The sequence below is a fragment of the Pipra filicauda genome, unplaced genomic scaffold (genome assembly GCF_003945595.2).
Source record: "Pipra filicauda isolate LSUMZ 115617 unplaced genomic scaffold, ASM394559v2 scaffold436_size1054928_pilon, whole genome shotgun sequence".
In the NCBI taxonomy this organism is placed as follows: domain Eukaryota; kingdom Metazoa; phylum Chordata; class Aves; order Passeriformes; family Pipridae; genus Pipra; species Pipra filicauda.
The window spans coordinates 575,961-600,818 of record NW_024104572.1 but is presented as its reverse complement, the minus strand read 5'-3'; the positions used below and the strand labels follow the sequence as shown (position 1 = coordinate 600,818).

General features: G+C 43.6%; 1 protein-coding gene across 1 annotated transcript; it reads right to left on the bottom strand.

Moving 5' to 3' along the window:
• Window positions 1–20,606, bottom strand: TMPRSS2 (transmembrane serine protease 2). The gene is made up of 15 exons (XM_027741960.2): window positions 20,525–20,606; window positions 14,283–14,456; window positions 13,050–13,120; window positions 12,000–12,198; window positions 11,636–11,719; window positions 10,148–10,267; window positions 8,670–8,799; window positions 7,207–7,317; window positions 6,325–6,368; window positions 5,040–5,214; window positions 3,335–3,510; window positions 2,200–2,295; window positions 1,401–1,543; window positions 674–826; window positions 1–506 (listed from the first exon to the last, which is right to left on the bottom strand). Exons 3-15 carry the CDS (start codon window positions 13,062–13,064, stop codon window positions 495–497), a joined length of 1,458 nt encoding a protein of 485 aa, XP_027597761.1. The 5' UTR covers window positions 13,065–13,120; window positions 14,283–14,456; window positions 20,525–20,606; the 3' UTR covers window positions 1–494.
• Between the last annotated feature and the right edge of the window lie 4,252 nt (window positions 20,607–24,858).

The following is a 24,858-nucleotide window of genomic DNA, read 5'->3' as shown; positions in this document are numbered from 1 at the left end:
TCCTACCCAAACCACTCTATGATTCTACACTAAAAAAAATTAATTTCTTTTTAAATTGCCAACCAGCAGCTCAGAGATTCAACATTCACATTATTTAACATTTAATTTAAAAGACTACTAAACCAACTGTCTCAACATCCTGCTACAAAAATCTTAAATTAAACTGTGATTTAAATTGCCATTATAAGCCTGTACCTGATTATCAAGTGAAAGTTACTCAACTAAAGAGAGACATTTTAGCAAGCAGTTGACAGAATGACTTTCTGCCAGGCACCACAAGGAGAAGAAAGGTGCTCATTGTGATAATCCTTCACTGATTACGATCAGTCACTGTAGCCAGCACAGAACCAAGTGTGCAATCCTTCATGACATTTTTAAAAAGAAAATTCAAAGAGAACAAAAAAAAAAAAAATCAATTGCAAAGTGAATAAATATCCCAGGCACCCATGGCTTCATTTATTCTTGTCCTCAGAAACATCGATCAGACGTCGTTGTCATCTGTTTGCCTGTTTAAAAGACAAAACAAAATACGAAGGTTCAAGTTCTGTCTTATCAATTACTTGGATGCTTCCCAACAAAACAGCTTAATGAGCAGACAAGTCCCGTTTATTTATTTATTTATTTCAGGATTTGGGACACGTAAAATTTGCAAAAAAACCTTCAAATATTTTACCTGCATATTTCTGTAAATCCAATCTGTAAACACAGTCATATTCCCATACACTCCAGGTTTATTGGGAGTAGCACAGCCAGTTCCCCAGCTGGTATCTCCAACCAGCCACCACACAGAGTTTTTGTTAGTCACCAGTGGGCCTCCACTGTCACCCTGCACAGAACACAAGCATTTAATTAGTGATCTGGCCACCAGGAAAGATAAGATCCATTTCACTGCAGGAATACAGATTAAGTTTGCAAAAAAAAAAAAAAAGCTAACTGCCATTTTAGGGAGTCACTAAAACAAAATGTGATGGCAATTTTGGTATTAAATGATGTCTGCTTGCATCAGGGATGAAAATCATTTGCCCAGAGCCCTAAGTAAGACCTGCATTATTGACTGTTCACAAGTATAATGCTGTGATAGTTACCATAATAATGCTAATAATGCTGTGATTATGAAGAGTATTTGATCACTTTCAAGTACCAGATAACAAGCCATCCTTGAAGCATTAATAAGAACTGCCTCACCCTCTTCGGGTATTTAGTCAGAACTCAGCATTGGCAACCATTCAGAAGATGAAACAAAAGCTTTTAAAGGGATGCACCACAAGGGGAACCTGAAGCCCAATCAAATGTTATGCAAACTTTTAATTTTGAGGGCGGGGCACGGGATTTGTTTGTGTGAGAGAGAAAGATCACAAAAATGATCAGATCATTATTAGATGCTAATTAGGAATAATTACCTGACAGGAATCGACTCCTCCTGCTAGATTTCCAGCACAGATCATTGTAGGCAAAATCATGCCACTATAGATAGAGGGAGAATTACACCTCGAACGTTCTATTAAGGGCACCGCAACATAATTCAAGTTATTTGATGTTTTGCCTGAAATTGAAATAGGCACAAACATAAAGACAGAATAAGCATCACATTAAGTTGCTACTACAAATCCCAGCAGCCAGCACAGTCCACGATGAAATAATCTTACTAGAAGCAGCAGGATGGACTTTTAAAATATAAGAAGTCTGTAAGAGGTGATGAGGAGCTCCCCACGGTTTCAGGGTCCAGCACCAGCTGCCAGTAATTCCCATATTCAGGGCTCAGCTTCCTCAACACCCCCCTCCCCACCCAGTACCTTCTTTTACTGAAAGAAACCTTTCCTCCCTTTTCCATTCTTACAAATTTACTTGCATCGTGCTATTTTAGCCTGAGGTGGAGGAAAGGACAGGCTCCTGCCCTTTCCCACCTCCAGAGGACTGGTTTGGCACGCAGCAATCCTTGTTACAGGAGAGGTGGCCCTGCTGGCAGGGGCACAGAATTGTTTCCTGGGTGAATATTTCTGGCCCCCAGCACTGATTTGAGGGTCCTCTGCAGATCACAACTTGCTTTGAGACAGAATGCCCTGGGTAAATACTGGGGAGTGTAAAAGGGGTGAAAAAGTAGCTTATCAGCAGATCTAGAGCAAACTGCCCAATCAGCCCATGAAATGGTTACTCATAGGCTGAAGAGGACTATTTATTTAGACCATAACCACTCTTTACCTCCTTGGTACTCTGCTCCCCATCCTGATATCCAGCACTGCTGATCAGGCTGGAACATCATTCCTGGATTTGGCAGACAAACTGGCCGTACATTTTCTGCAAAACAAACAGAGTAACATCTGTAATCCCAGATGTGCAGACAGAATTCAAAATAAATGCAGATGAATTCTCTCAGCACCACCACCACTTACACACCACACATTTTCTCTGTACTTTACCTTCCTTGCAGGTGAGCAACACTGTGCAATGCAGGCAGCAGCAGAAAGTTTACCAGCTGCCCTTTCCCTGAGGACTATCTAATCTTCATCTCAAATCTGCTTCATCTTCACCTCAAACTGAAGAACTAGCAGTTAGTGGTTCTAGCTCAATTCATCAGGCTAACTAGAACAACTAACACCAGCTCTTCTGGTCAGTAGAGCACAATAAGAAGAAAAACTTCAGACAGCTCTGCATTCTCTTTGCAAAACTCTGCTGAAAATAATTTCAGTGTGAGCAGAATTCAGTGCCTATATATATATGAGAGGTTTGCAGCACAAAAACCTGGTAAACAGGCACTCTCCCTCCTCTCAGTAGCAGAAAATCCTTTCCAGAGTATTTCTAGTAGGTTTAAGCTGATGCACTGATACACAAAGAACTTGTACAGGAAAAGCACTGCAAGTTAAATAACCATTTGTTATTTTGTACTCCTTGCTTACAAACAACCTACATCTGTGTTTATGAAAGGAACTTCTTATAATGTTTGGTTCTGGGATTGGGTATTTTTGACCATCATTTGATGGTCAAAATGATGACCATCAAATGATGACCATCATTGATAAATTGATTTAGGATGTAGTCAGCTGCTCCACTAAGGCACATACAGCAGTGGCAATACTTAAGCACCATTCTGAGATAAAAGTACATTATTGACATGAGCCTAAACCTCCTGTACATGTAACAGAGTTAAATAAATCCTACTTAGGAAATCAGAGGCTGTGCCCTCAGTCTTTTCCTCCACCCTGCCTCTAAGCTGTCTGTACCCACATTTGTGTTCTTCCCATAAGTACCCACAAGGATTTCTCGATGAAACTCAGAAGTTTTAAAAGATGTATTCATTCCCACTGGATTTTTGCCTTAAGAAGAGCAGGATACATACCAGTAAAACTCAGTGGTGACTCTAACTTCATAAGGGCAACATCATTGTCTTTGGAATCTGTGTCATAATCCGGATGGGAAATAATCAGATGCACTCTGTATCCCCTTCTGAAGAGCATCTCATCCTGATTCAGAATTCCAGCATAAACCCTCCAGCTGTGTGGGTCAGAAAATCGTCTGTAGAGAAAGAAAGGTTAGAAGGTTTGCTTCTGTGGTAACAAGACATGGATTATTGACCTTCAAAACATTGCCTTCAGGAATTGTAGTCAAATGTACAAGAATGCACATGCATTTGACTACCATTTCTGAAGAATAAGATAAAAAAATTGCAACACATCCAACTTTAGAAAAGCTGGACTCTAATTTCATAAATATATCCAAAAAATCTTCAAAATGGATTAAGTATCACTCTCCATCCCCTCATGTCACTCAGCACAGCAATTAAAGTCTGAGACTGCAACACTGAAGTCTATTGATTTCCATGGTTGAGGGATCAAGGAGTTATTTCTGAGGTCTCACATGTCAGTGGTATCACTCACCTGTTCTATCCAAAGAACACAGAGAAGCAGAAGCCAAAATTAGTAAAAACATGATCTAGTGAGGGAATTTCATTATCTCGAAAATGCCAGGGGTTTTTTTTGCGTGGTTTTGGTGGTGGTGTTTTCTTTTAACATTAAGCATGCTTGCTCAATGCAATTTAAGTAACTTCTTGTGCTCCAGCACAGTTTACAAATGCTTAATAGAAAATTTCCCACAAGTGTTAAAACTCCCTCCATGAGAACTGCCAAGGCAGAGGAGTGCCTACAAGTTATCCCACCTCCAAAAAAAAACAAATCAAGACTGAAAACCAGGTTTGTGCCAGCCACAGCTTGGTTGCCATTCCCAAAGCTTTTGCATACTACAGAGCTCAAATCATACAACAAAGGAGGGATAAGATCACCACATAAAAATAAACACTTGCATTCCTTCCTCAAGGTTAAGGACAAAGTTATTTTTCCTCGCCTTAGCCTTGAACTGTGATCCAGCCAACCAACATTAAAAATGTTTTGCTTTGTGGGTTTTCCCTCCAACAGAAGCAGCCACCTTTTAAACACAAGGTACTACAGCACCCTCAAATCTCCTTTATAGGTTAAAAATGTACAAAGCATCAGCTATTTTTCTTGTTGATGGCTACATAAAGTGCTGCTTGGATAGGTATAAATCCACATTTAATACTGACTTGGACTTTACTACCCTGTGGCACGAAGATATGAGGAAATAAATGGTACAAGTATCTTCAAATTGATCATATCTACAGTAGTGCAATACTTGAGGGTTAGGGAATATTTGTTTTCCATTTTCTTTGTGTTTTCTCACAGTTCAATTAGGCATCTTCACGGAAACATTGTACTGTCTGGCGTTAATTTTGGTGCCTTGAATTTACATGTTAAATTGGGTGGGTATCTGCGTCCAACAGCACCATCCAATTTAATTTCCACCTTTAACGCGTAAAATAAGGCTTTCTTCCTGCAGAAAGCAGACAGATGACCAGCAGCCAGAACAAATTTTGCCATAAGCCCTCAGGCCCATGCTGCTACACAGACAAAACGCTGCACCTCGCACCTGCACGCGAGTTTTATAAGCAGAAAGTTGGGAGGCTTCGATAAATGTGTGCGTTTCAGCCCGAAGCAAGGGAGATGGGGAGCTGGGAGAGGGGTGGGGCTCACCCTTCCACGCAGTGTGCCGCCGTCACGATCCACTGGTGGGTGATGATGGAGCCCCCGCAGACGTGGGTGCCCTCCACGTGCAGGCTGACCTGCCACGGCCACTGCCCCAGCACGGCCCCGCTGCCGCCCACGATCCTGTTCATGATGCTCACGCTCTTGGTGGACACGCCGCACTCTGAGGAGTCAATCACACGCGCGGGAGTCAGTTGAACAGAGAGCTGGAAGATGGATTGCTCCACCTTTGTTGCACTGCCACAGCTCAGGCCCCGGCCCTGACACCGGGATCCCAGTTGTCCAACAGCGCAGACCCCCCATCAAATTGCAAACATGCTTGGCAGCTGCTGCCCTTGGTTCACCACAAACTATAAACCAGAGGTTCATTACAGCTTTCAAGCATCTTTGGCGAGACACACACCAGTTCTGGTCACTGCCATGCAAGAAAGTCGTCAAGCTCTTAGAAAGTGTCCAAAGGAGGGCAACGAAGACGGTGAAGGGCCTTGAGGGGGAGCTGTGTGAGGAGTGACTGAGGGCACTTGGTCTGTTCAGCTGGAGAAGAGGAGACTGAGGGGAGACCTCACTGCATGTACAACTTTCTTGGGAGGGGAAGAGGAGGGGCAGGCATTGATCTCTTCTCTGTGGTGACCAGGGACAGGATCCCCGGGAATGGCCTGAAGTTGTGTCAGAGGAGGTTTAGGTTGGATATTAGGAAAGGGTTCTTCACCCAGAGGGTGGTTGGGCACGGAACAGGCTCCTCAGGGCAGTGGTCACAGCACCAAGGCTGACAGAGCACAGAAAGTGTTTGGATGATACTCTGGGGCACATGGTGTGACTCTCAGGGATGGTCCTGTGCAGTGTTGGACTTGATCCGTGGGGGGCCCTTCCAGCTTTGGATATTCTGTGATTCTGTGCTGTTCCACAAAGCAGCCAGCAGCCAGGAGACTCCTCACTCCATCACCACCAAGAAGGTGCCTTGGCTGAGTGTTGGAGAGCAAAGGTGCCACAGACATCCCACCGTGGCTCCAGGTGAGGGCTACGGAGCTTCACCACAGGCAAGTCATTTAAAGTAATCAGCAGCAGCAAAGACCAAAGCAACTGGGGATACAACATCCTCCTCATCTCCTCTCCCACTCTGCCTCTTAAACTGAACCTTTTGAAACTTGGCAACCAGAGTTATATCATTTGCCCATCCAAAGACAGCAGGTATTTACGGAGATTCAAAAGGATTTCCCAGCTAGAGAGTTTCAAAGCATGAACCAGCAGAAGTGTGAAAACCACAGTGACTTACCTATGCAGCGCAGAGAAACCACATGTCCTGAGGCACAGGAATCACTGCAAGAGAAATAAAAAACCAAAGAGGATCTTAGGCACATAGTGAAGGAAATGGTGAGAAAAGTCCACCCTCCAGCTGCTTCCTACCCTTTCCAGCTACGTGCCCTGCCTTCAGCCTCATCTTCCTGCTGAGGGTTCCCTCCTTTCTTCACTCTCTCCAGCTACCCTACCAGCAACCATCTGGCCTCCACCATTTCTTGCATTCACCAAAACTATTATGTGGAAGACTGAAGAGGCCAGTACAAAAGGTTTGTAAGCCTATTGAGGAGCAAGATGAAGAACAGCATGAGAAAAAGCTCTGCTGATTTATGAAGTAGTTGTAGAAGCATCTAAACAAGGGAGCTGCAGGAAGTTTGCCAGGCACAGCAGTCTATAGGTTTTGGAACCAGACACTTCAGAGTTGTTTAATGAGAATAAAAATGATACTTTCCACAGTGAAAGATCAATTTCTGCACACTGTGTGTGCTTGTGACTGAAAAAAAAGCTGTACCAGCTGCTGTGAATATGTTCCAGCTTGTAGCTATTGTCACCATACAGAAACTCCTGCTGATGGTCAAAGAGCCTTAGATAACTACCTTTGACATGGCAACCTTCTAGAGAGCAAGGAGGGAACAGGATGGGACGTCTTTTAAAAGATGAGAGGAAGGATGGAGAAAAGGCAGCTGTGCTTTTAAACAGAAGGGAGAGCAGCTGCTGCAATCAGATTAAAAACAAAGTCTTCCTCTAACAATCCCCACTGAAAGATGTGCTTGCATTATGCTGCAAGCAGAACCTACATCTCTTACAACAGCTAAACAGACCCTTGGTAAAAGGAAAGAGGTTTGTATTAGACAGATACCTGCTGTACAGCTTTTTGTACAAGTCTGTATTCCCAGCACTTGTGTTCAGCTTCATGTAGCTTTTAAAGCTGACATCAGGTACTACCCCATGACTGTTGTAATATGTATCCCTGCAAAATAGAAAGCTCATTATAAAACTCAGTAGTTTCAGTTTTCCAACAAGGAACAATAAGCTGTGCCAACATGGAGCTTCTGACATGACAACACTAACAATATTTATTTGTATTTTTAAGTAAACACAGAACCCTGGTGGCACAGTACAGTGCCAGAGACTCAGATTGTTTAAACATCAAACAGTTACTAGGTTAAAAAAGTATTTTTATCTAATATATACAGTAGAAATGCTCAGCCTCATGTAACAGGGAAATATGAAGTGAATGTACTTTGCCAGTACATTTACACAGCACGGCAAAGTTCAGGTGCACTAAATTGTGACATCCACGTTTCAGTGGGACAACAAAAAGGGCAGCAAGTGTTGTTCTTCTGCCAGGTCTTCTAGCTGAGGTTTTCTTGCTGCTGGGTTGGAGTTGGAACTACTGGAGCTGGAACTGGAACACACAAGTTCTGCCTGCCTCAAAAATTCACTCCATTGCTCCACACACAACAGAGGACAGCATTTTCCAACTGTATCAAAGAGAGGCAACATCAAATATTTAAACCACAGAAGAATTTAGGCTGTGGTGTTATGTGGGGAGAACGTGGGGAGCACTCAGGGCACAAACGTTTACAGTGACCTTATCACAGAATCATAGAAAGGTCTGGGTTGGAAGGAATCTTAAAGATCATCCAGTTCCAACCCCCCTGCCATGGGCAGGGACACCTTCCACTAGACCAGGTTGCTCAGAGCTCCATCCAGCCTGGCCTTGGACACTTCCAGGGGTGGAGCATCCACAGCTTCTCTGTGCAACCTGTGCCAGGGCCTCACCACCCTCACAGGGAAGAATTTTTTCATAATATCTCATCTAAATCTACACACTCTCAGTTTGAATCCATTCCCCCTTGTCCTGTTGCTACATGGTCTTGTTAAAAAGTCCCTCTCCATGTTCCTTGTAGGCCCCCTTCAGGTACTGGAAAGCCACAATTAGGTCACCCCTGAGCCTTCTCTTTCTTCCACAGAGCTGGTGTTGTGCCCTCTGAAGATCAAGGCTTTCTGTGTAATACTTGTGTTGACGGATTAAGTCAGACTGGATGTCACTGAGCCATTTCAATGACCTGAGAGAGCTCTGGAAGTTATGCTGTAAGTGAATGTAGTGGATACAAGTGACCCCACAGCAAGGGGTCACTCCATGTGGGCCAGACCCCGTTACTTGTTGGAGCAACATTCCCTTTTGAGTCTGCAAAAGCCTCCACTGACAGCATCAGACCCATGTGTTTTTTGGCTCAGACATGTGCTTTTAAAAACGGGAGAGACAAATTTTAACCTTTCCATGTATGTGCAAAGGCTGGTGAAGGTTGGACTTACACACTGTAGCCCATGTCTTTACATGCAATCTTCCCATAGTCATCATTCCAGTCATCTTGACAAACAGGATACCAGGATTTGCTGACAGGTGAATAAACTTCCAGGATGAAATTTGGTCCAAAAAGTCTAACTGCCAGAAAAGGAAGAAAGGGGGGAAAAAAAAGAGAAACCAAGAACATCACACACCATAGTACTGCTCTTTCTCTACTTAAAAGTATTGTTACCCATAATATTCACTTCTGTGTATGAACTGATGTTAATTTAATGCTGCCTTCTACTCAGTTTCTGAGTAAATATCCAGGAGACCAAAACACGGCAATGACTTAGTTCTTTGTGTGTAAGGCACTTTAAAAGAACGAGCAGTTTTAAAATGCAAGTGTACAAGACATTGTTCATCTTCAGCTTTTATGCTCAAAATTCTCTTTCATATTCTGAGAAATACCACTGAGAAAGATTGCAATAGTCTTTTGCAAGAAAGATAGCAATAACCTTTTGTTATCTTTTACCTACACAACAACATATTTCTTAATATATCACATACTGTGTATAAATAAAATATAATCTATTGTAATATACTTTATATTATATCTTAATACACCAAATTTCTTCATAGAAGCACTTGTAGGGCAAGAATGTAACAAGGAGCAATTAGCTCTGGCATTCCATGCCCCATTATGTATTTATTTGCACAAGAATTTAATATAAAATAGCTCAAGGAAAAGAACAGATTGAACAAGCTCCTCCAAGAACCCATTATTCAATCAAATGGAGAGGAACAGACTTAGAGCATATGCCAGTAAAGGCTAATCCTGAAAGAGGCATATGCTGAGTTAAAAAGTTCACAGAGAGAGAATAAGAGCACAGCTGGAGTTTTCCAGCATGGCACAGGTGACAGAAACAAGGTACCACACCTTTGGAATCTACAAATCAATGATGTTTCCAACATCTACCATCAGCTTTACATTCTCTTGATTCCCTTGGCACCCTTTCAGTTGGAAACAATGATCAGGCCAGGCTTTCTAGCACAAAGGAGTTATGAAGCAGCTGAAGAGTTATGGGGAGAACAAGGAATGCAAAAGATATGGAAAAAGACAAGCGTGATTGAAGACCCTCAGGTTTATGTTACCACCTGAGGTTTATTGAGAAGTCAACAACCACTGTTCATTCCAGAGACAATGTTACATTCAGTTTTGCACAAGCCCTACTCAAATTAAAAGGTAATATCTAAAAAACTGATTCAAAGTCAGGGCAGCTCAAACCCCTGAGTCAGACACTTTCTTTCAGCTTTTCAATTAGACCGAAAACAAACTGAATACCTAGATACACCCCCTTCAGAGCACTCAAGCATCCTAAACCATTTTAGGGATATAACTTAGGCTAAAACAGTCCTATTGCAACTTAGGCAAGCTTTGGACAAGGCCATTTGCTCAAAAACTCTTTGCAGGTCTCCTCCCCGAGCCCCCGACGCCGTCACTCACCACAGCGGGTTTCATCCTCCCCGTCGGGGCAGTCACTCACTCCATCACACCACTGAGACGGTGGTATGCACACTCCTGAAGATCCACACTCGATCAGGGAGCCCAGACAATGATTCTCCACTGCAGGGAGAGAGAGAAACAGCCCTAAGGCCGAACACCAGTGAGCCTCAGGTGCCCACTGCCAGTTCTCAAGGACTCCACTTTGATAGGAGCTCTTAAACTCAGAGATGGGAGGAAGCCCAGCCTGACACAACAGGGTGTCTTGCTCTGGCCTTTAGATCACTTGTCAGACTAAGTCACTGATGCAGTTGATTGGATTTTGGCCACTGGCCTCCACTGAATAAGCAAGAGCCATTAAGTTGTCAAAAAAGAGTCAGCTTCACTGACAAAGCGTCACACTCTAAGGAGGAAGAAAGTGAGTTCTCCAATTATATACTTTTCCTGCCATTTAAAAGAAGATTACGCTCACCCTGTATAAATCAAAGTGAGTGAAAAAAACAGTCCTAAGAACACAAAGTGTCATCCTAGTAGTTCTAAATGAACTCTCTTAGAATCAGAGAATAGTTTGGGTTGGATGGGACCTTTAAACATCATCTAGTCCAACCTCAATGCAATGATCAAGGACATCTTCAACTAGATGTCTCTTCCTCTTTTCTTGCACAGAACAGAATGGAGAGGCTCCTAAAACCATAAAAAAATGGATTTTAATTTCCTTTGAAAAGTGGCTTTCATTGAAAGAGAAATGATGACACCACAAGGCAAACTTCACTTAAGCTGAAGAGAATTGTTCCAGCTGAAGAGAATTGTTCAGAGCTCAGTCACCCCAGTTGTGGATGACTTCCAAGGTGAATGTATCATCCATTGTATGGCTTAAGGTGGTGAGACAGGCTGGGCTTGTCCAATGTTTACACACTTTCAAAACAAAAGCCTCACAGAAACAAAGAAATGGATTTAAATGACCTCTGCTCCGAGAGAGGTCCCATTTGACCAAACCAAAACACACCTTGACCGTTTACACTCTTGCAGCTAAGGTATACAAATTTACTGCAACCTCCTTCCTTCGCTTAAAATTAAGTGAACTTTAAAAACCCTTGCCAGAGGTGGAATATTCTTTACTAGTCGCCCTGCACCAGCTCTTGTCAGATAGAGGGAACCTTTCCAGAGGAGCCACCTGAATAAGCCACTCCTGAACAGTCAAAAAGTTGTCATTTCTTAACATCAAAAACATATTTATGTGATGAAGGGGAAGGGAAGAGACAGCAGCATTGTTCATTAAAAAGAGAGAACAAAAAAAAAAAACAACCCACTAACAAAACTGAGCCATTAGAAAGCAACATTAGTTCATCTCTCGGGAGAAAAGCAACAAAGACTTGCCTGTCCTTAATTTGGCATGAAATGGAAGATGAGAATGTATATTTCTAACTTTCAAAGTTTAATGCATTTGTCTTTCAAAACAAAACAAACAAGAAAAAAACCCCAACAACTTACGAAAATACCAGATGAAGAAAGCAGCAATTGCACAACAAACGACTATCAAAATAGATAATAATATTATTATGGTTTTCCTTAAACCTGAAACGAAAGCAAGGAGAAAAAGAGAAATTAGTTCACAAATATGGTAATTTCCACCCATAAGCACCGTATTTCCCTGACATTAAAATCAGATCCTTTTCACCAGACAACTTTTCTCCATTCCACCATCCTTCCCTCAAATCACTCATGTTCCTGTCCAGTTACACCACCATCCCAGCCAGGTATCACTTCTTCATGCACGGGGAGGTGGCTCCTCCAATGCACGAGTTGAAAGATCCCTTTTCTTTGTTATCTTGAAAGAAATCCCAGCAAAACTTACTCGATGCACATGATCTCCCGGATGAATGTGCTACTGGCCTGGTGGACTGGTGGGTGTGAACCCTTGGGACATAGCTTGGCACTGGGGGAGCATTTGTGGAGTAGAAGTGTGGATATGGATTAGCACCCACTGCCTGGCGGGCAGGATAGATGTGTTCTGCCTGAAAGCCGTGGTTCTCGTAGTATGGCGGTGGTGGACCCTAAATGGTGATGTTGAGGGGGGGGAGGAAACAGGAGAAAAAAAGAAAAACAAGAGGCAAGACAGCAATTAGGACAAAAGTTTCAAAACCCATCCACACTCAGAACCGTAACTCAGTAATTCTGCCAATGCACACGCCCCCCACACAGACACTTACTAGTGACTCCAGTTTACACAGAGGAAGGGATTTACAGCACACGCCTAACACCTCACACTCTGAATAACAAAAATAACACAGAGCAAGGCTGGAAAATGTAAGATAAGATCAGTTTCCTGATCCAAAGTAACTCGGCCTGAGAAGGATTCTTGAGCCCAGCCCTCCAAGCTGGTGGCACAAACGCTTGCACTGGAGCATCTGACAGGGTAGAAATAAACAGCAAGGACAGCTTTAGGCAGCTCTGTCACAGAAAGAAATGCTGACAAGTAACAGCCTTTGTCCAGGTCTAGGATAAATGCTTACTGCCCCATTTTGTCCTGTGACAACACCAGGTATACCTAAGCCATTTCTGAAACACGCTGGCCTACAACAGGTTGTGGGATATTTATCCTGGAAGAGCTGTAAGAACTAGTTAGAAACCATTCTAACCTATCCCACCAAAATAAGCTTTAAAAGTATAACTCTCTCCTAAAAGCATCTGAGCACTTCAAATGTTAGTTAATTCAAGCCTCTTACACCTGTCTCACAGTGTCTCTTTCCCTTTTTGCAGAAAAGAAAACACAGCAAATATTCCATGTTTTAAAAGGCTTATTAATCAGTTCATTACTCGATAGGCTGTTACTTACAAAGAAATAAAACATCATTAAAAGAAAAAAAAATCAGAGATGAATATTGTGAACATTTTGATTACTTACTACAGTAGAGGTCATCTTTCCTTTGTCAACAGTACAGAAACAATTCAAGTGTTTGGAAGTAAAGCATGAACCTATACACAAAAAAAAAAAGAAAAAGAAAAAGAAAAAGAAAACAATCACAACCAGAAGCTCTGTCCACCTTTCCTGTCAGTTTTCCCTTTGGAAAAATGCCAAACCTAGAGGGGGGAGAAATAAAAAACAACCACAAACAAAACCGGAAGTATTTGAAGAGAGGGTACAAATTAAGGTGCAGCATGAAATCAGATCTCAATAGCCTCTCACTACAACCCTGAGGATTATACAGTGGCAACCATTCATTAACACGAGCGCCACACAAAACTGAGAAGGTTAAGTCAGTGCTCACTCTCGCTGTTAAAGAATATCCTGGCAACAACCCACACGGTGTCAGTACCAAGTTCAGGTCCTCCTGCCTCTCTCAACACTTACTCATGTAACACTTACTCTGAGGTTTATGACACAGAAACAAGAACACGAGCAAAGCATCAGGAAATACAAATTCAACTCGTTTGATAACAGCTCGCAGCCCCACAAGCCACATTTTTTTTCACTCTTACGTGTTGCAAAGAGTTGTTTTCTTGGTTGTGTGTTGTAGCCACAGCACCAAAAACGGTGAGAGAAGCACAGCGGGGAAACAACATCGACATAAAGTTTTGAAAATAGAGTTAAAAAGAAGAGCTATGTCCAATGTTTCAAGCATACAACGGTTTATTTTAAAGTTAAACATTAACATTAAGTAAAACCACCGATTAGCACAGACACAAGAAACACAAAATGTTTGCTGGTGCAGCTCCATGAGCTATCATTTTAATAAATACTGTAATCTACTGAATCTTCTCATGTTACTCCACATGGAAAAAAGCCTAGGAAGTGCCTCAGTCATGCACTGAGAAATACCTTTCCCTAACTTGCAGAGCAGAGCCCTGCACCCAGGAACACTGCAGTTGCATTAAGACTCAGCATAATTCAACCCAAAGTACAAGACTAGTTTTTAGAACCTCCACCGAGGTGCCATCTCTCCCAAAACTGAACTGCAAATGTCTTTGAAGCAAGTTTCAACAGCAGCTCGGCACCTCGAGCGTGCCAATGCTTTGCAGTTTAGGGAAGGCTGAGGCTGGTATTTGCTTATTAGTGACGGCAAAAAAATGTAAATAATGCACTGTTGAACTTATCTGCATGGCAGACAGGCAAGAAACAAGTCTTAATTCTACTTACAGTAAGTCCATCCGATTGGTGACTAAGGCTTCAGGACTTCTGCTTCGCTTTATGTCGCATCCATTCTTACCCAGCTCTTCACAGCAGTCAGGAAGTGCAGCTCTGCCCAGACTTAGGGGACAATTAAAAAGTTGGAGGAGGATATTTTCGTTCCTCGTTCTCTGAAAAGGAGAGCTAAAAAAGGATTAGGAAGTTTGGTCATAGCAGAGAGAAGTGGTGATTCTGAGGTAAGCCAACAGGTACTACGATTAAGAAAAAAAAAACAAACCACAAATATTTTTTACATTACTATTTGAAAGGCTTTGCAAATTGGCAAGTAAGAGTGTTCCTCACTCTTTTTTGGGGAGCTTTTAGGGTTGGTTTGTGGGGTTTTTTTTTAAAGAACTGAGAGGAAAAATATCTCTGTTGCTTAACTATTTTTCAACCATCCCTCCCAATTTAGTACTTGTTAGTATATTACCCATCAAGATTCTGATTAATAACAGTTATCACATCACAAAATACCAGGAAGTCATAGGTACATACAGGTTTCCATGGCATTCCATATACACATTTGCCAGTGTTTTAAAACCAGATGAAAACAAACCCGTTAGTTTGCAAATGTTTAAGGCAAAAAATCAATGTGCAGCATCCAATAATGATATAATCTAGTTTTGTTAAGCACACATCACTCCTACAACTTCAAAATCATTTACAAATACATCAAGGGAACTGCAACAACTCAGATAAGGCAGGTGAGTCATGGAGGAACAAATTGACCTGTCAAACACTCCCCATCCCAACAACTACAGAGCTAGAAGAGACTAGTCTGTCTTATCTCAGTCCAATACTTTGGCCTTTAACTCACCTCATACATCAGATAAATTTAAATAGACCCCATGTAAAAGCATCATAAACCCACTCTGATGCAGAAGAGTTTAGTGGGAATGCACAACTATCCACTGCCAGTCATTCTTCCTGATGACTGCTGAGCTATAACAGCACTTTCCTGGGTACTTCTGAAGAAACAAACTTCAAGAGATGCCAGGCAAGGAAATAGGGATGGAGTTCCCCCACAAAAGAGGCTTCAAGGAGTAAGGGACAGGGCCCAGGGTGTGCAAAGGACTGCAGGGCAGCTTGCTAACACCTTCTAGCTTTGGTAAAAATAAACCCAAATAATGATGGGGACCTTTCAGTCATATGCAGTCAAGTCCTTGAATTTCAAAAACTTCAGTTTACTCTGGTATGGGTGGAGCAGAACCAGCACTTGGACCTCCAGCAACACAGAATATCCAGAACTGAGCGTGTTTTTCTTTGGTAACTCTGAAAGTACAGAAATAAAGCTACTGTTTCTAATGACAGGAGATAAGGAGAGTGAAAAGCCATCACTGACACAGTATCCTGATGAATACAGGAAAATGTACTGCCTCACAGCTGGCAGCTACTGCTTGAAGTATCTGAGCTTCTTCTCACATATGCCTTAGGAGTATTAATATCAGTGTAATGCCATGGGTCATTAGGATTAAAAAAACACATCATTATTTCCAGTAAAAGTTGTCAAAATGAAAAAAAAAAAAAAAGGGGGAACAAAATGGCAATGCAAAATTTTAAAATATTAGATTAATTCAAAACAAATTCAACCCAATAGGTTTTGGTTTTGTTTTAGTTTTTCAATGGATTTTTGCAGATCAGATCTTTAAGTAAAAGCTGCAGTAGAGTTTACTTCATTTGATAACATACTGCATTTGGTAACATACTACTTAATCTAATACAGACTTTCTAGACAATTAGTCCTCCAAAGGCTTGTCCTCCTCCCTACCCCAGTGACAGCCACTCTGTCCCCTGGATTGGAAAAGCACTGAGCACAGAGTTGTGCTGCTCACCTCTAAGGGGTCACCACCACATCCTCCTGAGCCCCTCCCCTGGTGACTTTTGGGCAAAGGAAAGACTCCACTTTTGCCTCCTTAGAGCACCATCATGTCATGGCTCCTTCATCCAGCCTGTGTCCTTCACTAGCCAGGAGCCAGTATCCCAGAGAGACAACAGAAAGCATGAAAGGCAATGAAACCCTAAAGGTTTAACCACAGTTTTGTCAATCAAACCTGACCTGCTGGCTTCTCCATGCAAGAAATAATAACGGTACTTCCTTAGTGCAAACCATGTCATAACTGTTAATTGCTTCCCACAAGGTTTTATGTGGAGATCACCACAGGCTGTTTCCAAGCCTAGGCCAGTAGGATGGAATAAGTACCTCCAGATATCCTAATTCAACACTGTGAATTCAACTTGGCCAAAGAAGCCAGAGTTACATTGCCAGCAGTTTACTTCCTGCATTTACATAATGCTTCAATACATATTTTGTGCTATTTCCTGAGACAGCAACAACAGTTAGTTGTTTGCTAAGCTCTATGATAGTTGTCAACAGTTGAAAAAAAAAAGCGACCAAGAACAAAGAAAGCCAAACCAGTTCTCCATAGGTGGACCTACGTAAAAGCAACCACATGCAAACAAGAAAGATGGGAGAGAATAGAACAGTCAGAAGCCAAACGAATAAAGTCAAGCCCATCTTCTAAAAGGAGGAATCATAAAAGCATCCAAACACTTTACATGAACCTGAAACAATGCGTCACATCCAAAAAATTGCCACTATCCAGATGAACAAAGTGGCAAAACTCATTAAGATAGCAAAGGAGTAATTTCAGTGCAAAGCTCAACCTTAAAAAAGGGCAAGTCGAGAAATTATGGTGTTGATGACGCTGGAAAGGAAATATGCTTCCTTTGGTTTTTTTATTCACAACCATTTTATGATCACCGAGAAGTTTCAGTAGCATAACCATAAACACAATATAACCATGATATGATGGTGGGGAGGAAATACTAGAGGGGCAATAAAAAAAAATAAGAGGGAAAACCAGGAAGGAGGTGATTCCAGATTAATTTTCATTATCTTTTCAGAGAGCAATTTCACAGAACAGGATAATTCTTGCCTTTGCTACCAGGACAAGAGGAAAGAAACACGGTCAAGATTTCTATTGAACAATCAGTACCAAAAGTCACCATGACTTGCAAATGAAATATAGAAAGGTTAAAACAAATCCAGCTATAAATTAAAAAGGAAAGGAACTAATTAAGATTTTCACCTCATTTCATTAATAAGATTTCCTTGACACTTCAGGAAGTACACTAAATATTCTTATTGTGATGATTAAAAAAAAGTGATCGTAATTTACTCCACAGAGTAAAATTTATCCCCTGGAAGGGGTCAAAGACTAATTGACTGAGTGTCTCAAAGTCATCAAAATCAGGTTCTTCCCAATGTCCTGGCCCTTCAGGAACCTTCTCCATAGAGGTGATCTCTACTCAGCATGCCTATGAGGTAACATCACACATCTTCCGGAGAACAACAGGAGACTACGTAAATATTTACATGAAAGGTTGCCACAAATAAAACCTCAGCATTCTCACAATTCCTAAGAAATAGGTTTGAAGCTATTCTAGATTAGCTCCCAAAATATCATTATACTGCAGAGTGTACTTATCAACAGGTGTCAAAAAACAGTGCTCCTTGATAAGCACTATCAGCAGCAGCTCAGTGAAGCCCACAACAGTATTCCTGAGGCCAGGAAACCAAGATTAATTCTACTTCCACATGTGACAAAAGAAGGCATTAAAAATCTCTGAGTGTAGCAGTCTCTTTAAGCAGTTATAGGGTGCCATATTTGTGCTACAACTAATCATCTATTTGTCTTCTCTGAAAACAGATACTGCCATGAACCTCAGCCTATCACAAGTACATCAGTCAGGAACACCGGGGTGGGGAAGGAGGCTGAAATGCTGTTGCCTGGCTGAGTGGATGATGAGTGCCAGAAGACCCTACAAAACCAACCATTTCTGAAACAGAAAGGACCAAGAGCCCAAAAGAACCAGCTGTGCCATCACGGTAGGAGTTGGACCTATTGGTCAGGCAACAACTGCAAACCACAGCACCCACCACCAGATCACAGGAGGAGCTGGAGGATGCAGCAACAGCCAGCTTGGCATTTGGATTCTTACTTCCCCTACACTGCATCCCCAGTTCTGCCTCTGCCCTTCTTCCATGGCAGAAGCAAATAATTTTCTGGCAGAAGCGTATTTGTTTGTTATCTTCATATTTGATTATTATCTTCTGGCAGTAAAATTCAAGTGTCTACGTTACTGAAAGTCGCTGACAAGGAAATGAACCTCTCAAGAATACCTGTTTACCATACTGGAGTTGCAAATGTATATTGTATGAATATGGTAGCAATTTTCAATCTGTGAACTACAGATCCTGATAAGCTGCAAACCATTTCTAACGGGTCTATGGCACAGAAGAATGAAAAGCAAATCTGCTGGCAGGAGGTTTGAATTCACTCCATGGGGAGGCTCGTGTTGCCAGAAACAGGTTTCGGGATCCAGGCATCCAAGATGTGGGGGAAGTACTGCTGCAGTACTGCTGCAGGCACTGCTGAGCCACCATCGTGGCACTGGAAATACTTATGTGGACCAGCCCTGGACTGATACAGGAGGAAAAAGCCATATCTTCAGGACTGACAACTCCAAGAGAGATATTTTGACCAGCACCCTGGAATCAGGAAAAGGTTCTTCACCCAGAGGGTGGTCGGGCACTGGAACAGGCCCCCCAGGGCAGTGGTCACAGCACCAAGCCTGTCTGAGTTCAAGAAGTGTTTGGACAACACTCTCAGGCACATGGTGTGAGTTGGGGATGGTCCTGTGCAGGGCCAGGAGTTGGACTTGATGATCCTGATGGGTCCCATCCAACTCAGCAGATTCTATGATTCTGTGAATAATGTGTCACTTTGTTTTTCCATCAACATCCAGGAACATAGTTTCAACTTATTTCCATTTTCAGGCTAGGCTGCCATGATGGATTTGCTCTAGGCTGACTGTCCTACAAACCAGTATAATTTTTAGCACTTTAAGAATGAAAGGAAAAAGGAAAAAAGACATGTTAAGTCCTACTTTGGCATCAAATTTTATCTTAGTCTTTTGGATTTACATTTATGTTGATACCTGTAGGTAACACTCACAACTGCAATCACTTCCCAGTTCGTTGATTTGTGCCACATACAATGTCCATCTCTTTCCCCCACTTAACACTATGAAAATCCAAAATACTGTAAAAATCTTTCCCCACCTAATACTGGAAATCATCCAAGCTGCTTCCCTGGGCTCTTTCTAAAGCACTAAAGGCATTAGTGTCACTTTACTCAGGGCAAACAAGGATACTTAGGACAAAGGCTCGACGTGAGAACTGGCCCTTTAAATTCACTGACACCCACTCACCCAGGGACTTGAGGCTGAAATTCGAGGGCCAAGTAAACTCTTTACATAAAGCCACCTGAGGGGAGGTGTGGAGTGGGGGTTGATTTCAGCTTGCAAAGATTTGGCCCAGAAGTTTCAGTGATAGGACTCCTGAAAAAAGTCACTCTTCCAAAATCTAAAGCACTTAAGGGGTTAGTGTAACTTAGGGCAAACAGGGACACTTAGGACAAAGGCTCAACGAGAGAATGATCTTCCAAAATCACTTGATGAATTATGACAACTTTAACCAGAAATTAGAGTTTTTGGGAAAAAAAAAATGAACCAGTGGTGGCATTAATACAAGCTGAAGAGGCTCCAGAACTAAGCGTTGTTCTGGTTTACTCTCCCTGTGAGAGGTTGCTCGCTCGGTGACCTTGAGAAAGTTGCCTCATCTCCTGCCCTTCATCACCACGGCAAGACATGGACAAGCTCCACTTGGAAAGGTGCACGGAGCTCTCCGCACCTTCCCCCCCCCCGCCCCTGCTCGGTATCCTCTGAACTCACATCGCCCACTCACCTTCTCTGGGCGAGTTCAGCTCCCGGCTCCCCTTACAAACCGGCTTCCCACAGGGAAGCGCGACTTTATCGCGCTGCATCTCCCAGTGGAGAGACCGTCTACGGAGAGGGGGAGGCAGGGGGAAACAGGGGGAAACACCGTTTAGAGGGGCGAACTACGTCCCCGCTCGCTTTTTGGTCACCCGGCGCCTCCCACCCCCACGGGACGGGGCTTTCCGCCGCCGGGGTCCCTCCGCACCCCCGCAAAGCCGAAACGCCTTAATTAAAAGCCAAAAATACAGCAGGCGCCACTCGGAGCGGCCGGGATGGTGATTCCCCCCCTCCCTTCCCTCGGGAGCCGCCCGGGGTGGCTCCGCTCGGCTCTCGGGAACGAGCCCCGTGCGAGGCGAAGGGGCCGCGCTTACCTGGGGCTGCTCCCGGCGGAGCGGGACGGGATGGAACAGGGGAGGACGGAGCCGGGAGCAGCCGCTGCGGCCGGGGAGGAGTCAGGGAGCGGGGAAGGGGCAGGGGCAGGTGCCGGCAGGTGGATGCGCCGCCCGGCCCCTTCCTCCCGCGGCGGGCGGGGAGGAGGCGCTGCCCGCTGCCCTTCGCCCGCCTCCATCGCCCCGGGACCCCGCGGGGGACGCAGCCCACCAGCTCTTCCCGGCCTCCGACCCCTGGGGCTCCCCTCTTCCTCCTCCTCCCACGGAGGAAAACAAACAAGCAGGATGGAAGCCAAGGGACACCTCGAGGAGGAGGAGGAGGAGGAGGCGGTGCCCCCTCCCCTGTGAGACCCCGGTGCTCGCTCGGGTTTGGTTTTTGGTGCTCCAGCCCAAGGGATCCGCGGGATCGTTTGGGGTTTTTTTTGGACCTCGCCCATCGGTGCCTGCTGGGCTCCGTTTCAGTTAAATCAGGAGTCACAACGATTCCCTAAAACAGGGCAGGTCAGCGCCTGATAAAGATTGCTCGTAAAATACCGGCCCTGGGAAAAGACTTCTGTTTTCTTCGGCTTTTTTAGGGCCATTTAATAACGGGGCACTCTGGAAAATTACCGTGGTCTCAATGGTCGCGTGACTTACAACGCTCTGGTGACTCGTGGTAACTCCTGTGGAGCAGAACTGCTCCTTAGCAGTGACAGGACTCGATGAAACCGCACGAAGCTGAGTCAGGGCAGGTTTTCGTTGGAAATCAGGAAAAAGTTCTTCCCCCAGAGGATGGCTGGGCACTGAACAGGCTCCCCAGGGCAGTGGTCACAGCACCAAGGCTGACTGAGTTCAAGAAGTGTTTGGACAATACTCTCAGGCACGTGGTGGGATTGTCGGGGTGTCCTGTGGAGGTCTAAGAGTTGGACTCGATGATCCTGATGCGTCCATTCCAATTCAGCATATTCTATGATTCTGCGATACAGTGAGTGAAGTTTTTTCTCTGCTGCAGCTGAGCTCCACAGCAAAAAAAAAAATAAAAAAAAATAAAAAATAAAGATTACCTATATCCCAAAACTTCAGAGTAATACTGGAAAAGTAAGTCAGCAAAAGAAATTCCACTCAGTGTTAAAAACAGCTCCAAATTAGCTTCAGTATTACTGAATGCCGTGCTTAACATCTCTGTATGGAGACTAGAGATAAGGCAAAGTACCCAAGTTTGGCATGATAAGTGTCTGGAGTTTGTGTATATTTTCAAATGCATATCAAGGAATTACATCAAGTGCACCAAGAGGATCATACCTTCAGTATTTTTCCATCTCTATGTGTTTAGTCAAAGAGAATGAATGATCTTCAGGCCCTTTAGTACTAAAACATAAGGAGTATTGGCTTTAAGCTTTAGCTTAGGCTTTCCAGCTGCACCATTTGTAGGGCTATTTCAGTTCATGTGCTCCCAGAATGAATCAGTGAGATTTGGTAATTTTCCAGTTTGGATTCAGTTGCAGGAATTGGACCTCAAATTTCATTTGAAGTGTAAAACGTAAAATCGTCCCAAGTCACAACCAAAATGCAATGTCACTTTCTGTGGTTCTTTAATGTGCCCACCTGTGTGGCTTATCCTTGTCTTTAATCTGCAGTAACTCTGTCATTGGCCTTCAGAGCTTAGAGGTATTTTGGGTTTGAAGCAGGGTACCTGGTCATAAGGTTTCCCTGTTAAGTTTCCTTACCAAGGAGGGAAATGACCCTACAAATTGTCACTTGGCATCACAGCAACAAGAAGAAACCCCCCAGGATCTGTTCTGTTCTACAGGAGAACCTGAACATTTTTTTTCTTTTGAAATTCACGTATTTTTTCCTCTGAAAGTCATGTGGAGGTTATATACTCCTGAACTGATGGTGTCTAGTGCCTCTCTCAAGACAAAGCTCAGTTATTAGTTATTAGGATGTCTAACATATATTTCAAAAAGGTATTTCTTTTGAGTTTAGAGTATTTTGAATCTCTCTTTGGACTTGTCCAGATCTCTTGCACAATGGCTACAGATAAGGAGAAAGGGAGATATAAAAAATATGTGCTGTTTCCTGTTGTCTATATGCAGCCACCTCTAAGGTACTACATCAATTCAGATGTTGGGAACGAAATTGGGCAGAAGGACACGGCAGCAGGTAACAAATATTCAGTGCCAGGGAAGCTTTAAACCCTTTAGGAGGACCTGCGCTGCTTTATGCGCCGGGAAACAACACCAGCCCTGCCGTGGGGGAGATTCAGCGCAGCTCGGTTAAAATGAATGGCGCTCTGCTAAGTTACAGACTTGAAGATCTGGGCATAAGCCAGCAGGTCGCTGATTACCCCTGTTAACACCTTTTCTTCTCAGAGAGGGCTGAGCCGGCCAGTGAACAGTGCATTCCCACCCTTTTTCCCCCGGTTATTCTCTCCCTTCGTGGCTGGTATCCGGCTCACTAAAGGCTTGGCCTTTCTGATCTCTAACGTAGTAAAAGCTTTTTTTTTTTTTTTTTTTAAACCTGGGTTAATATTCCCCAAGGTTAACTCGGCTTGCTAACAAAGGTCAGAGGAACGGGAGAGCTGGAGCAGCGGCAGCAGAGGTGGGGAGGGGGACATTGCCTCCTCTTGGCAGCAGAAGCTGTCAGGTCTGTTCAGCTTGTCCTCTCTGCTCGAGGACTGAGCTCCGGGCCCTGTTATCTTATCCAGAACAGTTCCGTGCGCTATTATCAGTGCGTGTTACTGTGTTTTAATCACGCAAAGGTGGCTTTTGCAGAGCAGGATGCTGAGTGTTCATTTTATTAATGGATTATAAGCAACCTCTGAAGGAGACATCAGGGCAGGGTTTGGTTTCTCGGAGTGGCTGCGTGCTTTGGGAGGGGCAGGCAGTTGCCTGCTGGAGAGGGATGTGCTCCTGCTGGGTAGCCCAGAGTTCACTGCCCAGAATTGAGGGTGTTGGAGAGCTTCAACATGACCCAGCCTAACATTGCTCATCTCAGAACTTACTCCAAACACCTTAACCTCACTTAAATATTGATAGTTAAATGTTTGGCAAACCCCTTCCTTCTCCTTATTTATGCAGGGGAACTCCTTATTTATGTTTGGAACTTTTGTTGTTTTTTTCTTTACAGGCATGCAGGCTAGCCTTCCTGTAAACTGGTGCTAAGCATCTGAATAAATAAACTGATGAATACACTGATCTTTTTAAGTACCTGGCATCACCTACTATTGTACACCCTGCCTTGTGATACCTCTGGCTTCCTATGATACCTCCTTTACCCTGTTCTACAAGGTAGCTCTGCCCACCCATTTATAGCATCACAGAATATGCTGAGCTGGAAGGGACCCACAAGGATCATCGAGTCCAACTCTTAGACCTGCACAGGACACCTCAAGAATCCCACCTCATGCCTGAGAGCATTGTCCAAACACTTCTTGAGCTCTGTCAGCCTTGGTGCTGTGACCACTGCCCTGGGGAGCCTGCTCAGTGCCCAACCACCTTCTGGAGGAAGAACCTTTTCCTGAGATCCAACCCAAACCTGCCCTGACTCAGCTCCAGCCATTTCCTCGAGTCCTGTCACTGGTCACCAGAGTGAAGAGATTGGTACCTGCCCCTCTGCTTCCCCTGGTGAGGATGCTGAAGACTGAAATGAGGTCATTTATCATAACTCCCTTGGTTTTTGCAGGCACTTTGTCATCACGGGTGGGTTCATTTCCTACTCAGTTAGTGCCCAGTGTGCCATGTGCTCCACTGTACTTCTGATTTTTGCCTGGGTTTCATGTGTCTAATAAAGAACCCAGGGCAGTGGGAGATAAGGCCTCCCTAGGGCCAAACACCAGAGTACTTACTGAAAGCACATCAAGGTGACTTTGCCCTTGACACTTTGGGATTACAGCACAAGACTTCTCTTTACCATTCCAAAAGAGCTACAATTAGAGCTATCTCCAGCGAAATTCGGTGCTAAATCCCACAACAATTGAATATCACCAATATTCAATTAGTTGTGTCCTCTATACATTTTTTTTCTTCCCTCAGTAGCTCGAAAGAGATCTCTGTGGGTTGACTCTTTATGACAGACACTACAGTTGTGCACTCACCCATAAAACTACATCAAACCTGGGAACATAATTAGTCATTTAATAACTAAGCTTAAACTCAATGTATGTTGACTTTGGAAGTACGTTTGCATCTGGCTGGTATTACCATGAATACACACACATAAATTTACCTGCTGCAGCTACATTTGAAAATCAAGATAAACGGGCAGACATCTTCAAACATAATCTTTTTTTTTTTTTAGTTCCAACTGTTGAATGAAGCAGAAGGTAGTCCTTTGTT